Genomic DNA, 18,991 nt, shown 5'->3' with positions numbered 1-18,991 from the left:
AGCACTTCTACATATTGTTTTACAGTTGTGTAAATGTGTTTTTTTCCACTAGAGTAATATGAAATGCCTTTTTTGAACAATAAAGACTGATAAATGCAGTTGATGGCCCATCCAGGAGATGTCACCATGAAAAGTCATGACAGTGTCTGTTGATATATCAAGAAAACATATCGAGAAAACAATTTACTAATAATAAGGCACAGAAAATAATGGGAAGTAGTTCTCTTTTTTATTTATATTTTTTTCAGCAAACCCTTCAAAAATGTCAAGCATCACTGCCCAAATCCAGACAATTCCCAAAATGACAAACCAAAAAGTTATGCATTCATACAGATGTGGAATCACTAGGTCGGTTCCAACAATAGCCATAGTCTGAGTAGAGAAATTAGAAACCATGAAATATCTCAATAACATGGCTACTGGAGATAAACGTGATTTCATGACAACATTTTGAAACAGTAAATTAGATTCGATGTAAGAGTAAAATTCATATTCGGTTTGATGAAAGTGATGCTCCTCACAGTGTCATTGTGGACTCTTTTGTGACACATATCTGACATCATCAAGGGGTCGGAGTCTGCTTACTGAGTACCTAAAGACTGACAAATGATTCGGGTTGTTATTGCCTCTTTCAAAAAATACACCTGGAATGCTCCCAACTATGGTTTCGTAAAACACATGGTAATTGTAGACAATATGCAGAGGTATACCAGATTAAGTTTGATATTTGGGCGTCAAAAATAAGTAGTTGTGTTTTTTTATTAGTTCTACTGGCAAAAACATTTGGGTAAGATTTTACATGCATCATTGTAAAATTCTTGATAGACCTCAATTCTGGTGATGGCCGATTCTACTACATTCTGTCTACTGATACATGCCTAATGCTTGCTTCCCTCAGAAACTTACCATTCGAAGAGCGTTAGGGATACAGAACCCTTGGGCATGTTATCTCCTTAGTTTACACTGTTCTCTGTCTGTAGAGCTGTGGATGGGAGCCTTGGTAAGGTTCACATTATCTATTGGTAAGGAGGACCATCTGACTGTGACCTTACCTCTCGATAAGCCCAATGCCATCAACAGGGGCTAAATCTATGTATATATGGACATGTGGGTTATAAATATCCTCACTTAAACAGAGGTGAGTTTTCTGGTTGCCATATAACTCATCCGTGTTCATTGATTATTAGCTTCATGGTGCAAGCTCTTTACTAGCGAAACCTGATATGCATTTTTTGCTAGGCAGTTCTTGCTCCCTTTTAATGGCATTGATATATGTGCCTTTAAGATGTGCAAAATTCTATGATTTCTCGACATCTGCTAAACTTTTATATAGGCTATATTAAAATGAAATGGCTAGACAGAATTTGGGAATCCTTTCGAAAAGACAGTACTGGATGGAATTTCAAACAAGATTTTTCCAGTAGTCCATTAATGCTCTGTGGCACTGCATCCAGCAAAAAAAAAAAAAGAACACAATTTTATATATATATTAAAAATTAAATAATGTGTAAATATCCATCGTAAAGGAATTTTGCTTCCATGTAAACAATATCTGCCGTGCTGCATTGAGTCTTCTCTTCTTTCTCCTGTGTTGTTTTCCGGCTGAGGCTTAGAGGCACAGTGATGATGTCACTGATATTGTAAATAGTTCTTTAATGCCTGAGGCAAAGGTAAAGATTCGATTTGGTGCAAACGTTCTCTGCCGATAGCAAACCGAACTGATCTCCGGCACAAGTCCATCAAAGGCAACGGCTCCGCTGAAATAAAACAAAACAAATAAATTACTTTATTTTACTGTATTAACAGAATTCATAGTGACAAAATATTCTGAAGCAAAAAATTAGTACTTTTGCAATTTTTGGCCACTAGGGAGTTTTTTAAACTCTAGTTTCCTGTATTTTCAGGACACAACATATGTACATTAGTCACAATGAACAAACTGAGACTCTTTTTTTTGCACTGAATCATCTAAAGTACATGGTACATGTGCAAAGATGGAAGGGCAACGTTCATTCTCCAACCAAGAATCTGCAAAAACCCTAGTCCATGCCCTCATCATCTCTCGCCTTGACTACTGCAACCTCCTGCTCTGTGGCCTCCCCTCGAACACTCTCGCACCCCTCCAATCTATTCTAAACTCTGCTGCCCGACTAATCCACCTGTCCCCCGCTACTCCCCGGCCTCTCCCCTCTGTCAATCCCTTCACTGGCTCCCCATTGCCCAGAGACTCCAGCCATCCACAACCTGTCTCCTCCATACATCTGTGACCTCGTCTCCCGGTATTTACCTACATGCAACCTCCGATCCTCACAAGGTCTCCTTCTCTACTCCCCTCTTATCTCCTCTTCCCACAATCGTATACAAGATTTCTCTCACGTATCACCCCTACTCTGGAACCCTCTACCACAACACATCAGACTCTCGCCTACCATCGAAATCTTCAAAAAGAACGTGAAGACCCACCTCTTCCGACAAGCCTACAACCTGCAGTAACCACCGATCGACCAAACCGCTGCATGACCAGCTCTATCTTCACCTACTGTATTCTCACCCATCCCTTGTAGATTATGAGCCTTCGCGGGCAGGGTCCTCTTTCCTCCTGTACCAGTTATGACTTGTATTGTTTAAGATTATTGTACTTGTTTTTATTATGTATACCCCTCCTCACATGTAAAGCGCCATGGAATAAATGGCGCTATAACAATAAATAATAATAATAATAATAACAGGTTCAGCTGTGACATCACATATTGTGAATGGTGTTTTTTAAACTCCAGCTTCCTATATTTTCAGGAAACAACATATGTACATTAGCCACAATGAACAAACTCAGGCCCTGTGTACTGAAGCATCTAATGAGCATTTGAAAAGGTCACATATTGCGAATGATGTTTTTTAAACTCTTGCTTCCTGTCCTTGTTGTTCAAATTGTGTTGCAAATCGTGTTGCATAATAAAGATTATATTTAATTTATTACTGTGGGTAATCTTGACCATTCAATACACACTTCTTTCCTTTCTTGTCTTGTTTTTGTTGTTCAGGAAACAACATATACATTAGCCACAACGAACAAACTCAGACCCTATCTTTTGTATTGAATCATCTAATGAGAGCGTGCAAAGGTCATTGTGAAGGTAAGGGCAACAGGGTCAGCTGTGACATCTCCTACTTTGAATGGTGTTTTTTAAACTCTAGCTTCCTGTACTTTTAGGAAACAACACATGTACATTAGCCACAATGAATAAACTCAGACCCTATCTTTTATATTAACGCATCTAATGAACATGTAGAAAAGTTGTTGTGAAGGGAGAAGCACCAGAGTCAGCTGTGACATCACCTATTGTGAATGGTGTTTATAAAGTCTAGCTTCCTGTATCTTAAGGAAACAACACATGTATATTATCCACAATGAACAAACTCAGACTCAATCTTTTGCATTGAATCATCTTATGAGCATTTGCAAAGGTCATTGTGAAGGAACGTGTAACAGGGTCAGTTGTGACATTATATATTGCTAATGGTGTTTTTTAAACTCTAGCTTCATGAATTTTCAGGAAACAACATATGTACATTAGTCACAATGAACAAACTGAGACTCTTTTGCACTGACTCATTTAATGAACATGTGCAAAGATGGAAGGACAACAGGGTCAGCTGTGACATCACATATTGTGAATGGTGCTTTTTAAACTCTAGCTTTCAATATTTTCAGGAAACAACATATGTACATTAGCCACAATGAACAAACTCTGACCCTATCTTTTGCATTAAAGTATCTAATGAGCATGTGCATAGGTCATTGTGAAGGGAGGCGCAACACTGTCGGCTGTAACATTGCCTACTGTAAATATTGTATATTGTGTTCTAAGCTGTGTATATTATACATCTTATATTAAAAGGAGCATTTTAGAGACAGGCGGAAGAGTGAGAGAGCTCATGAAATCCAAGTTTATTCAGTCTCCACCCATCTAATGTGATTGGCAGCTGCAGCTTGTACTGTAGCATCATGAAGGAGGAACTCTGAGAAGCTGTCAATCAGGCTAGGTGGGCAAAGATTGAGTTAAAAGTACATAGCTATTCTGGCATGGGTTTTTAAATAAGTATAAAATAATGTCTAAGAGAGCTATACATTCATTTATGAGGTTTATATTGTAAAATCAGACAACAGCTTTGCTTTTAATATATTAATAAAATATGAATAACCCTTTTAATGTAAATTTTCTCCTTTTGAAATTCGATAGAAATATACATTGCAAGTCTCAAATACTATAGAATTATCAAAATCAATCCTCCTTGGCGTATCTCATCCCATCTCATTTGAATGGGTGCTGTCTAGTGCCTGAAATATCAGAGGGCCCGCGGATTGATACTCCTCATATCAGCTTGTCATTATTTGCTTGAGCCGTATGACCCCATATAACACAACTTGCCCTCTTCCTCGGAGAATGCATTCTGTGAGATATACATAACATACATATAGCGCTATCTGCTTGTCCCTTTTAGTTCTATTCCACCTCCCACCTCCGCCAGCTTCAGTTATACATTTCATGTTTTATTAGGAGATGTGCCAGTCTAGGATGCCATGCAAAGGTCAAATCTCCAAACCTCTAATAACGTTCTAAAAATCACTGCCAAGCGAGTGTGGCAAAACGCTTCAAGGGATTTGGAATCGGCTCCTTAAGGCTTTTGTGTGCTGGACTGCAGACAACGCAGACGCTGCAGTGCGGTGTGGAATTTCTACTTTCCACAGGAAACCATAGGTTTCCTTATAGGCTAAGAAAATACTAGTCATGCACATTCGTACAGTAACACACTGTGTGGAGCTCAAACCTTCTCCAAGGTCTACTATGGAGCCCTATGATGAGAAGAAGCTATGTGCAAATTAATGGAGACAAGTCTGTACTTGTCATCTCTTGCAGACAATTATGAATTATCAGGTCTGGGACGTTTTTGGCATTTATTAACTTTGTAAGTGACTTTATAATTGAGTGTGGAATGAGCAATATGATTATTTACAAATGATCTTTGTTAACTGTTCTGCCCCACGGGGTTAAAATAATCATTAAATCCATTATTCGTTATTGCCTGGAGACGGAAGATGAGTTCAGTTTTGAGGATCGCTGTTTTCTGTGTAAACTATAAAGCTCATCTGGTTACAAAGTTTAAATGTGTTGAACCATTTTTTTGCATTACAGTGTACAACGAAGGGCTTAACGTATATTTTCTTAAAGGGCTTGTCCATTATCATGATAATGTGGCCATAGGAAAGTAATGCTATAACTAGTCACTGTGGTTGCAACAAACTTTGTAAAAATCAATAGCACAAGCAAATACTGTATACTTTCTAATTTATTTTTTTTTATGAAAAAACATTTTTTTTTTTTCCTTTTCCCTGTTTTTCATTCACTCAGAAAACAGTTCTAATCCACTTTGCTCAAGACAAAATCTGCCAAGTCACTGTTGGATAATAATGCAAGCTGCTGAGTGAAGTCTATGGAGAGTGAAAGGTTGGAGGAGGAGGTGCTGGTGCTTTCTAATGTGTTTTATCTCAGTTCAAAGATGGACTCACAGCTACACTGCTCAGTACTGCTGTATACTATGTTCCATGCTACTGTTGCTTTTCAGCTGCCGCTACATAGACACAGGATATCACACTTTAATATAGCAAAGTAAGCAATACTCCTTCTACAACACTAGACTACTGCAGTTACAGGTTGACGTGAACTCTTGCCATCTACTGGGTTATCACTTCTGAACCCAGTGATTGACTGCAGTGGTCACTTATAGTAATGAGGACGTTAATGCTTGATATCCCTAGGAAAAAAAAACTGCTGGTGCATCAGGGGCTTTAGCAGATAATGTTTTTTTTATGTTTTTTTTAAAAGCGTTCCTAATATTGTCTCCATTTTTTTAAATAAAAATGAACAATCCCTTTGAGCACATCATTAGAGCAATATATTTCAGTGCACTACATGTACATATACTTCAGAGATCCATGTGCGCGCTGTGCCTTTATACAATGCATTAGGGATATAACATAGTAAATAAACACAGCTTCTGCTGTTAAGCTCCTGGGATCAATGCTTAGTGATCAAACCATAACTAGATGTAACCAAGTACAACACAAAGATGACTCTATGTTATCTTATACAAAGCAAGACACACAAATTAGGGGTTTCAGAAGGCCAAAAATGCCTAACATACACTACTTTCCTTCAGCTGAAGCTGATATCTGTGGAAAGCGGGTCTACCTTGGTTTTACTGCTGTCGCCTAGTGTAGTCATTCGGATACCTGGAAAGTTGTCAATGACTTGTTACATATGTGCATTATGGGGCATGATTACTTTTTATCTCAAGATTGGTCTACAAATAGCTACCTAATCCCATGAACAGAAGCCCAGTCCATTGATCTACAGAAAGTGATTATTAACAATTAATCTTTTTAAGTTATGCTATCTCCATCCAACACAACAACCCTCACAAACTAAGTGAACCTATCAATTGATCAAGAGCATATTGCCCCATAAAAAAAACATGAACGTCATAAATAGTACAAAAGAAATAATTTTATTAATGACAACATAGACAATTACAAAAATATTATTAAAAAACTGTAAGGATCAGGAATTGGTAAATGACAAAAAATGGACAGACACAGACTGCAAATCCCACCATAACACAAGTAAAGGTGCAGACTATCTCTAGGCATAGACATAAAAAGTTTCAGGCATAGTAAGAAGAGCATATACTAATGTGCAACGGGGAGAGAGACAATGAGGTGCAAGAGTAAGTCATATACGAACAATATGGTAAGTGTGTGCTCAAGATCATAGAGCCTCCTGCTGCCTCACCATACAACCCTCATATTGCACCATGCCCATAAAGTGCATACTGTCAAAATTGCCATGTGAACTGCTTACCCATGGAAGGTTTGGTGCTGTGTGTGTCCATGAAAAGAGCCCCGACGCGCGTTTCGCGTGGTGAGCTTCCTCGGGCAATTTTGACAGTATGCACTTTATGGGCATGGTGCAATATGAGGGTTGTATGGTGAGGCAGCGGGAGGCTCTATGATCTTGAGCACACACTTACCATATTGTTCGTATATGACTTAAGGTACCGTCACACTAAGCGACGCTGCAGCGATAGCGACAGCGATGCCGATCGCTGCAGTGTCGCTGTTTGGTCGCTGGAGAGCTGTCACACAGACCGCTCTCCAGCGACCAACGATGCCGAGGTCCCCGGGTAACCAGGGTAAACATCGGGTTGCTAAGCGCAGGGCCGCGCTTAGTAACCCGATGTTTACCCTGGTTACCAGCGTAAAATGTAAAAAAACCCAAACAGTACATACTTACATGCGTCCCCCGGCGTCCGCTTCCTGGAATGACTGAGCGCCGGCAGTAGCAGGGCACAGCGGTGACGTGTGCTTTCACTTTCACTTTACTGCGCTCAGTCAGTGTGGGAAGCGGACGCCGGGGGACGCATGTAAGTATGTACTGTTTGTTTTTTTTACATTTTACGCTGGTAACCAGGGTAAACATCGGGTTACTAAGCGCGGCCCTGCGCTTAGTAACCCGATGTTTACCCTGGTTACCAGTGTAAAATATCGCTGGTATCATTGCTTTTGCTGTCAAACACGGCGATACACGGCGACCTAGCGACCAAATAAAGTTCAGACCTTCTAGCAGCGACCAGCAATTTCACAGCGGGATCCAGATCGCTGCTGCGTGTCAAATACAGCGATATCGCTACCTAGGACGCTGCAACGTCACAGATCGCTGGCTATATCGCTGCGACGTTGCTTAGTGTGACGGTACCTTTACTCTTGCACCTCATTGTCTCTCTCCCCGTTGCACATTAGTATATGCTCTTCTTACTATGCCTGAAACTTTTTATGTCTATGCCTAGAGATAGTCTGCACCTTTACTTGTGTTATGGTGGGATTTGCAGTCTGTGTCTGTCCATTTTTTGTCATTTACCAATTCCTGATCCTTACAGTTTTTTAATAATATTTTTGTAATTGTCTATGTTGTCATTAATAAAATTATTTCTTTTGTACTATTTATGACGTTCATGTTTTTTTTATGGGGCAATATGCTCTTGATCAATTGATAGGTTCACCTATATTCTGGGAGTTCTGCCCCTCCTGCTCCCCGTAGAGTGCTATGGGCACTCTCGCCATTTGGGAGCAATACTTTTGTATTTGTATTCGTAAGATTGGTTTTTGTTGTGTATTAACCCTCACAAACTAAGCCTGACCTCCAGGGAATGGCAAACATCACAGCAGATGGCTCCTGTTCTTTTGGGTTGAATCACGATGGGCTCCTTCACAGAGCATTAAATGAATTGGAGTCAATTGACAGAAACTTCCCAGCACGGTTGTACATTTTGCCAGGTTTGCCATGGCTATTGACCACTGACTTCCAACTCCACACTTGAAATGTAAACTCTCTTCTCCATTTTATGGGCCGTTAGACTGAGGAAACTAAGGACTGCCCATATTTCTCGAAGTTTTTGCATTTATTATGATATAATATGTGGGATGCCATGCACACATGATACTGAGCGATTCTCTAACAATCGTTATTAACTGTGTATATATTATGTGAAATCTCCTGATGGATTGCTGTTTAGAGACTTTGATCAGCGTAGTGTGACTGGTCGAAGTACGTAGACATCTCAGGATCTTTTTCCCTTCCCTAGCTGTAGATTTCTTTCATTTTCTCTAAGCATTTATTAATCTGTAAACTGAGTTGTTACCATCTGTGTCTTACATGATCTTACTATACTGAGTTAGTACTACGTTGTTTCTTCAAGCAATTCAAGGCACACAGACCTCTTAAAAAACGAACAACCATAAAATTGAAGAGAATTGGAGTCAAAGTATCTCATGCATCTCAAATGGGAACTATGACACCTGGAATCAGCACTAAACTTGTCTATATACTGATGCTCTTGATACACAAATGATGTATTCTTGATTGAAATCTGTATAACCTCCTATTGCCTTTCTGTTAATAAAACTTCACAGATGTTCCCCTTTCACCATGAGTTGTGGGTCAAGGCAACATTACCTCAGGGTTAACCTTTACAAAAGGCAGTTTGCTCTGTTGATACAAGACAAGTGATGCCTGTGAAGGGGCTGTCCAACTGTGTATTTCAATACGTAAGCCAGACCTCTTTTCGGTATATGCATCAGCCATGATAGAGAAGGGTGCTGGTTAGCTAATGAAATAAACAGTCAGCCAGCCTCCTTAAAAAGAACCCGTCAATAGGATCAGCCCTGCTAAGCTGTCTATATGAGCATGCAGGTCATAGAAAGATGAATAAAATGATACTTCGATATCTGTGATCCGATGTCTAATTCCAGAGAAATCCACATTTATTCCTAATATGTAAATTAGCTGTTCATGACTATGGGTCTGACATAAATCTCCCTGAGAATCTGCGTCCAGAGCTTATTTTAAATTAAAGGGGCCGTTACCAGTGTGAGACATATTATGACTGAAAGTCCACTCTACTAAATGTCTCACACTTCTAATGCACCTTTCATTTCAAATAAACTCTGGAGGCAGATTCTTGAGGAGATCTGTGACCTGCCCATAGAAAGTTGAATAAAATGATACATTTAGATCTGTAATCTGATGTCAGAGTAATCCATATTTTTGTTAATATGTAAATGAGCTGTTAAAATCTACAGGCCAGATATAATGCCACTGAAAATCAGCCTCCAGAGTGTATTTTAAATGAAATGATGCATTATCAGTGTGAGACATAAATATCAGAAGAGCAGACTGTCACACTGCTAACGGCCTCTTTCATTTAGAATAAGCTCTGAAGGCAGATTGTCAGGGAGATCTATGTCACGACCATAGATCTTAAAAACAAATTTACATATTAAGAATAATGTGGATTTCAAGGTATAATTTTATTCAGCTTCCTATGATCTACACCTGTGCACTTGACCCGATCCCATCCCATTTCATCCCAAACCTCACCATAGTCTTCATCTCAACTCTAACCCATGTCTTCAACCTATCACTAACAACTGGTGTTTTCCCCTCATGCTTCAAACATGCCTCAATCACACCCGTCCTCAAAAAGCACTCGCTTGACCCATCCTCTGTATCTAGCTATTGCCCCATATCACTTCTCCCTTATGCCTCAAAACTACTGAAACAACATGTCCATTTCGAACTGTTCTCCCACCTCTCTTCCTGTTCCCTCTTCAACCACTTACAATCTGGCTTCCGATCGCGTCACTCCACTGAAACTGCCCTAACAAAAGTTACCAATGACCTGCTAACTGCCAAAGCCAAGCGACACTACTCTGTCCTCCTCGTCCTAAACCTGTCCTCTGCCTTTGACACAGTGGACCACTCCCTATTACTACAGACCCTCTCATCTCTTGGCATCACAGACTTGGCCCTACCTTGGATCGCGTCATACCTAACAGACTGGATATTCAGTCTCTCCCCCTCACACACCACCTCCTCACCTCACCCCCTATCTGTCGGAGTCCGGCAAAGTTCAGTTCTAGGGCCCCTGCTCTTCTTCAACATTCTATCCTTCACACTCACAATTCTTCGCCCACCCAAGCACTCTCCTACCTACCACACATTCAGAAATCTACATGCCATTAACCCTCATAAACTTCCAGACTCCCTACACTCATCGTTGTCCCCAATCTCTTCTTTTTCCTGTCCTGATCTGGCTGTACATCACTACAACGACACTCTTAGAAGCACCCTTGACCAAGTAGCTCCCCTCACCCTCAGAACCTCCAAACACAGAGTGAAACAGCCCTGCATCTCCCCTGGCTCACTCTCCACATTCTATCCCATCTCCAAGCTCCTCTCTTCTTCTTGTCTGACTACATGCACTACCGACCCCATTCCCTCTCATCTCCTCCAATCTCTCTCCAGTCGTCACAACTCACCTAACTACAATCTTTAATCTCTCCATCTCCTCTGGCATTTTCCCCTCCTCCTTCAAACACTCTATCATTACTCCATTACTAAAAAAAACCCACCCTCGACCCATCCTGCACAAACAACTACAGACCGGTCTCCAATCTCCCCTTCATCTCAAAACTCTTGGACCACCCTCTCCTACTCTCTAGGCTCCAGTCTCTAGGCATTAAGGACACTGTTCTGTCCTGGTTCTCCTCCTACCTTTCTGACCGCTCCTTCAGTGTTCTGTTCTCTGGCTCCACTTCATCTCCTCTTCCTCTCACTGTTGGGGTACCTCAGGGCTCAGTCCTTGGCCCCCTTCTCTTCTGCCTCTACACAGCCCCAATTGGACAGACCATCAGCAGATTTGGCTTTCAGTACCATCTTTATGCTGATGACACACAACTATACACGTCATTCCCTGACCTTACCCCCGCTGTACTACAGAACGCCACTGACTGTCTGTCTGCAGTCTCCAACATCATGTCCACTCTCTATCTGAAACTCAACCTCTCCAAAACTGAACTTCTTCTGCTCACCCTTCTACTAACCTCCCTAAATCTGACATTTCCCTCTCCATGGGTGGCACCATAATAACACCCCGGCAGCAGGCACGCTGTCTGGGTGTTATGTTTGACTCCGTTCTCTCCTTCACCTCCCACATATAATCTCTTGCCGCTCGTGCCGCTTACACCTAAAGAACATCTCTAGAATCTGCCCTTTTCTCACCATGGAGACAACAAAAACCCTCACTGTCGCCCTAATCCACTCCCGCCTGGACTACTGCAATGCTCTATTAATTGGCCTTTCCCTTACTCGACTTTCCCCTCTCCAGTCTATCCTTAATGAAGCAGCCAGGGTTGTCTATCTAGCTAATCGTTACTCTTGTGCATCCGCTCTTCGCCAGTCATTACACTGGCTGCCCATTCATTACAGGATACAATTCAAAGGACTTGTTCTCACCCACAAAGCTCTCCACAGTGCGGCACCCCCTTTCATCTCCTCCCTCATTTCTGTCTATTGGCCTAGCCGACCGCTGCGCTCTGGAAATGACTTTCGACTATCCTCTGCACTAATCCGTACCTCCCACTCCCGACTCCAAGACTTCTCCCGTGCTGCGCCAATCCTCTGGAATGCTCTACCCCAAGATATTAGGACCATCCACAACTTGCATAGTTTTAGGCGCTCGCTCAAAACACATTTGTTCAGAGCGGCCTACCACGTTAACTAATCAGTCATTTTATGTTTGTGTGTGTAGCCCATTCACTATCTCCATCCACCCCCCACCCCCTGAAGATGGCTGGACCATCATTGTAAATACATCATTGTAAATCAGTCTATGAGAAACACAGTAGACCGCACTACCGCCTATTATTACAGCTGAGCCTGCCCCCCTGCAACAGGAATGTGACCGCCGGATCCCGGGTGCTTCTGCCAAAGACAAATGCTAATAAATCCAATCAAGAAACAGAAAAGCAGCACTCACCGATCCTTACCTGTCTCGGAAGGATCGGTGAGTGCTGCTTTTCTGTTTCTTTTTTAACATCATTGTAAATACACACCTGTACTTTGTATCTCCCCCACCTCATTGTAGATTGTAAGCTCTCACGAGCAGAGTCGTCTTATTTTGCTTTATTATTGTATTGTTAACGTTGTTACCTATGACTGTTGTGTATGAAACTGTTAAACTGTAAAGCGCTGCGGAATATGTTGTCGCTATATAAATAAAGATTATTATTATTATTATTCTCCATTCACACCTTCAGCCTGGGACAGCTCATAGAATCTCACGGCTTGCACTATCACCTCTATGCTGATGACACACAGATCTACCTCTCTGGACCAGATATTACCTCCATACTAACTAAAATCCCAGAATGTCTGTCCGCTATTTCAGCCTTCTTTTCCGCTAGATTTCTAAAACTTAACAAGGACAAAACAGAATTCATCATCTTTCCCCCAGCAGACCTATCCATTAAAGTAAATGGCTGCACACTCTCCCCAGTCCCACAAGCTCGCTGCCTCGGGGTAATCCTTGACTCTGATCTCTCCTTCAAACCACATATCCAAGCCCTTTACACTTCCTGCCGACTTCAACTCAAAAATATTTCCCACATCCATACATTCCTCAACCTATAATCTGCAAAAACCCTAGTCCACGCCCTCATCATCTCCCACCCTGACTACTGCCACCTCCTGCTCTGTGGCCTCCCCTCTAACACTCTTGTGCCTCTCCAGTCTATCCTAAACTCTGCTGCCCGTCTAATTCATCTGTCCCCCCGCTATTCCCCGGCCTCTCCTCTCTATCACTTCACTGGCTCCCCATTTCCCAGAGATTCCAGTTCAAAACCCTAACCATGGCATACAAGGCCATCCACAACCTGTCTTGTCCATACATATGTCACCTTGTCTCCTGGTATTTACCTGCAAGCAACCTCCGATCCTCACAAGATCTCCTTCTCTACTCCCCTCTTATCTCCTCTTCCCACAATCGTATACAAGCTTTCTCCCACGCATCCCCCTACTCTGGAACTCTCTACCCCAACATATCAGACTCTCGCCTGCCGTGGAAACCTTCAAAAGGAACCTGAAGACCTACCTCTTCCGACAAGCCTACAACCTGCAGTGAGCACCGATCCACCAAACCACTGCACGACCAGCTCTACCCTCACCTACTGTATCCTCGCCCATCCCTTGTAGATTGTGAGCCCTCACGGGCAGGGTCCTCTCTCCTCCTGTACCAGTCGTGACTTGTATTGCTTATTGTACTTGCTTTTTTATTATGTATAGCCCTTTTCACATGTAACGCACCATGGAAAAAATGACGCTATAATAATAAATAATACATGGCCATATTGAAGGCTTTGGTGGGTTGATCCAACTGACAGATTCCTTTTAGAAAAGTCTTTTAAAATGCTCCGTATTCCTGAATAAAACTACATTAACTATGTTATGCAGTATATGAAAAAATAGCAATAACATAATGACATGATAGTACGCAGTAATAGTATACATGTACATTAAAGCTGAGACCATTCACTGCTTGGCTTACGATATAACGTGTGTTTCATTTATTAATGTCAAGAAAGCATGAAGTCATGTCACATCACACAGTCATTAATGAGATCTCATAGCAGTCGCATTACACAACAACAAAAGCCTGCGTTCTCATCGAGGTAAATGCTGAAGCATGACACACACCCTCAGTAATGTCTCCCGCTGCGGTAATTCTTGATAAACGCCTGCAATTTCACAGCATTTTATTTAATATTCTAATATTCTCATTTGGCAAAACTTTCGTTACATCATCTGTGGCAGTAATGATTTAGGGAGTGCCATGAAACAGTTTACATAGGCGCTGATGACATGGCCTGTATTCTCAACCTATACATTCAACATTAAAATAACATCTTGTCCCCTCTGCAGCTCACAGCACTGTGTTCATTTATCTTCAGAGCTCCCCGTGGATGGCTCAGATCCTCAGCAGACTAAACAATCTCTGGGTCATGACAGGAGTGGAAACTGCAATGCGGGCAGCATGTATTCCAGCACATTAAGGTATGGGTCTGGGAAATAGTTCTAGGTGCTCCGGCTGTGTAAGGTAGATTATCATATTAAGTCATATATTTTGCTTCTCTGTGTGGTACATTTCCTGCCTTTAACCATGTCCCTTCTTTAAAAGGCTGTAGATGTAAAGGAATATTGTGACCTAGCAAACTAGAGCTATTAATACTTTTATTCATATCTAGATACTGCGCAGTACATATACAGTCATGGCCGAATGTGTTTTGTTACACACGTTTATTTCCTTTGTGTGTATTAGAACACCACAAAAAAACTGAGAAAAAAGGCAAATTGGACATAATTTCACAAAAAAACCCAAAATGGGCAGGACAAAATTGTTGGCACTCTCAACTTAATATATGGTTCCACATCCTTTGGAATAAATGACCGCAATCAATCGCTTCCTATAACGATCAACATGCTTATTATACCTCTCAGCTGGAAATTTGGACCACTCTTCTTTTGCAAACAGCAATTTAAAGATCTCTCTACAGGTGTTCAATGGGAATTAGATCCGGACTCATTGTTGGCCACTTCAGAACTCTCCAGCGCTTTGTTTCCATCCATTTCTAGGTGTTTCTTGAAGTATGTTTGCGGTCATTGTCCTGCTGGAAGACCCATGACCTAGGACGCAAAACTAGCTTTCTGATACTGGACATTACATTGTGACCAAAAATACTTTGATAATCTTCAGAGTTCATGATCTCTTGCCCACAGTAAAAGTACCCAGTGCCAGAGGCAGTAAATCTATTCCAAAACATCTTTGAACCTCCACCATATTTGACTGTAGTTACTGTGTTCTTTTTTTAATTCTTTTTTCAGTGAGCACTACAGTAGAATGATGTGCTTTACCAAACAGCTTTATCCTGGTCTCATATGTCCATAAGACGCTTTCCTAGAAGGATTTTTTTTTACTCAATTTAGCTTTTTTATGTTTTTGGGTCAACAGAGGGGTCCTCCTGGGTCTCCTGCAATAGCGTTTAATTTCATTCAAATGTCAACGGATAGTTAACGCTGACATTGAGCACACTGAGCTTGTAGGACAGCTTGAATTTCTTTGGAACTTGATTTCGGGCTGCTTATTCACCATCTGGACTATCCTGCGTTGCAACATTTCATAAATGCCAGGGAGGTTAGCTACAGTGCCATGAATTGTAATCTTCTTGATTATGTTACGCACCATGGAGAAAGGAACATTAAGATCTCTGGAGATGGACTTGTCACCTTGAGACAATTTTGGTTCTCAAGTCCTCAGATAGTTCTCTTCTTCTCTTTCTGTTTGTCATGTTTAGTGTGGCACACTTAGATACACAATGAGAAGATTGAGTCAACTTCTCCCCTTTTTATCTGGTTTCAGGTGTGTTAAAGAGGACCTGTCACCAGGTAAGAAGTGACCAGTTTTTGCTCTTATGTTATTTCAGCTTCTTTTAATAATCTTTTTTTTTAAAATAAATCTGCCACTTGGTTCCAGAGATATGGGCCTTTTTTATTTAAGGCTAATTTGCATATTTTACCATGGGGACGGTACTCATATGATTCTTTGGGGACATGGCTTTAAACTGCTCTGCATTTTTACGCTGTGAGCAATGCTCCCTTGGTAAAGTCCATAAATATTAGCACTAAATATATAGGCCCATATCTCTGGATTGAGTCATATGGCAGATTAAAAAATAAATAAAAATGATGGAATACTTGACGGGAATAAAATAACTGAACTAAGTGGTTACTTTCAAACTGGTGACAGGTTGAATTTAACAATAATTAAAAAAGATAATAGAATAAAAAATAAAAACTCTTGTATACTGCCTTAAAGGATGACGGTTTTCTTTTTATTTAAAGGGAATTTGTCAGATGAAAAAAAGCTATTATTTTGCAGATATGGGGTTAATCAACAGGTTTATACTGTTCCGAAGACCTGGCTGATGGGAGGAAATTAACTTTACTCCGCAAGACAGCCCCCCGGTCATTCACAGAGGCACGTAACAGTGCATCAGTACAGAGCTGGCTGTCAGTCAGTACAGGGGCGTGGTTATAGACACTGCCCACTGTGTCCAGAGTGGTGACTGAACTCGCGCCTCTATGACGGAAAGCCGGAGCGAATCTACTGAGCGAAAAAAAGATCACTTGCCCTTGGCAGCTGGACTTTCGGTGCGGCAGCTTGACGGCTTCAGAACACTATTAATCTGCAGATTAACCCCATATCTGCAGGTTAATAGCGTTTTTTTCACATGTCAGCATACTCCAACATTGTTAATATAAGGCTGATTGGAATTATTTACCAAAATGCAGAAAGGCTTTTTTTTAAATAAAGGAGAGTGACATCAGAAAATATTTTTTTTCTGATATTTAAGGAGTTTTAAAATTTTTCATATCATTATCTATTTTAAAAATGCACTTTGGCCACTAAGCCTAATAATATGCTGATACTTTCTATTCCGTAAAGATAACTTTTTACTAGTAATCTGATAATTATCACAGACAGGATTAAAATAAAATGTAACAATTCTGTGCAGATATCATATAATCCACTATTTACAGTAGGTGATGGCCACTTTATACCCCTCTCTGCACAGTGACTTGCGCACAGGTCATGGAGCATGCTCAAAACGATCTCCCATAAAGTCAATTAATATTCCTAGACTACTATTCCATTCACTGGTTATGACTATATATCCATGTGGCTGTTACAATGCATATCTCTGTGGTTAACAGAGGCTCTGGCAAGATAATAACAGAAAATAAAAAAATATTCTACATTCAGAAGAGAATAACACATAAGGAAAAATATGTTTTATTATCTGGTTATGATAATCTTTTGCTAGAAGTAATGTTTTTCCTTTGCTGTCTTCTCTAGTTCTTCAAGACAAGAAAGATGACAACAAGTAAAATATGTTTTCAGGGATTTAAAGCTGCGGAAACAAGATAACTGTTGGCTTATTTCTATCCCCTCTGACAGCAACATAAACTTACTAAAATAACATGGTATTTCTATGGTAGGAACAGGGATAAGTGACTGTTCTCCAGTGGTGCTTATCCCATTAGAATCAGCAGGATGGGATAAATAGGATCCGACCTATTGGATCCCCGCTGCCTTCAATCACATTTTGGCCCATGACCTCATGTTGAAAATGCGGAAATATACATTACCACCAGTATCTAATGACTGCTTAAGTGCTATGAAATATTTCCTAACCTTAGACGACATTGACTCCTTACTCTTCCCAATCAACTGACCAGAGAGATGTCCAGAAGGATACAACTAAGGGTCTGTTAGGAGTCGAGTTTCCTCTGCTGCACAGGGGGAATCTCGATCCGTCCCTGCTGCGGTCTCCCATTCTCCTTCGGCCGCAGTGGAGCCTGCTCAGCGGAGATGTCGGTCCCAGCGTCTCACTGAGTCTAATTCAGTGCAAAGGGTTTTTGCTGCCTCTCCAGGCTCTGCTGTTGTACCCTGCACTGATCTACGGTGAACAGGCTTTTCTGGGACTAAGTCCTGCTTTGTACACACTGAGCATGCCCAGGGTAAGATCTCTCAGTGGAGATTGAGGGTCACATGTTCAGGTACTGCAGCCAAGTCTATTGGTCTTTCTAGGAAGGTCCTGTAGGTACGCAGACTCAGTAGCAATCTCTCATTGGTCCTCTTCTTTAAGGTCCTGTACGTGCTGCAGCTATTTAAGGCTCGCATGGCCGCACAGCCATGCGCTAGTGTCTTCTAAAGTTACATGCTTTGCGCCACTGTGGTCATATGCGTGAATGTGTTCAGGGACCCGGCTGAAATAAGCCCCTAGAATGCTGGCACCTCCGGCGAGGAGATTGTGTATGAAAGTATTCAGGGACCCGGCTGAAATAAGCCCTTAGAATGCTGGCACCTCAGGCGAGGAGTGTTGTGTGCATGCATGACCACTGACTGCTCTCTTCTGGGTAGTTAGCCTGTGTCTCTGTGAGAGTTAACAGGGCACAGAGCTTTGCTTTCTCGGCCGCTCTGTGAAGCTAACAGAGCTGGTTAATACCGCCATATAGTGCCGCCATTTACTTAGTGGCAGGATATTTCCTGCACAGTGGATCCCGGGTTGCGAACGCACCAATCACATCAATAAATATATTCGATGCGTTCCGCAAACCCTAACAGGGTCTGACTGCCAATCGGGACATAATTGCCAATCAGCGGCAATTTAATAGTGTGTTGGACAGGTAGACTGCACAATAATATGGCCACAGAACGACAAGTAATGGATCATTCAGGGAGCATAGGTTGCCTTGGTTCTTGGCAGCGCTGGTTCTGTTTACAAAGGATAATGTGCTGCCGAGAACAATGATCTTTTAGGCAAGACTATTGGGAACGAGCACTCCTAGGAATGCTCATTCCACATGTTTGGTGTAAATGCGCCTGAAGAGTGATCTCCCTTCATACCTTACCACATTAGAAATATTAAAGGGGTTGTCCACTCCACTGTCTTATGAATAGGCCCAGGGAAATGAAA

The 18,991-nt window shown here is 41.5% G+C and overlaps 1 protein-coding gene across 1 annotated transcript in view; it reads right to left on the bottom strand.

Moving 5' to 3' along the window:
* Positions 1-207: 207 nt before the first annotated feature.
* The window catches only part of SPSB4 (splA/ryanodine receptor domain and SOCS box containing 4), a 200,966-nt gene continuing 182,182 nt past the window's right edge, over positions 208-18,991 (bottom strand). Inside the window, exon 3 of the mRNA XM_077290853.1 lies at positions 208-1,757. Coding sequence (XP_077146968.1) covers positions 1,630-1,757 — 128 coding nt within the window. The 3' untranslated portion in view covers positions 208-1,629. The remainder of the gene's footprint in view (positions 1,758-18,991) is intronic.

This window comes from Ranitomeya variabilis, chromosome 2 (genome assembly GCF_051348905.1).
Source record: "Ranitomeya variabilis isolate aRanVar5 chromosome 2, aRanVar5.hap1, whole genome shotgun sequence".
NCBI classification, from domain to species: Eukaryota; Metazoa; Chordata; class Amphibia; order Anura; family Dendrobatidae; genus Ranitomeya; species Ranitomeya variabilis.
The sequence above is the reverse complement of the archived record's forward strand: the minus strand, read 5'-3'. Positions and strand labels throughout refer to the sequence as shown.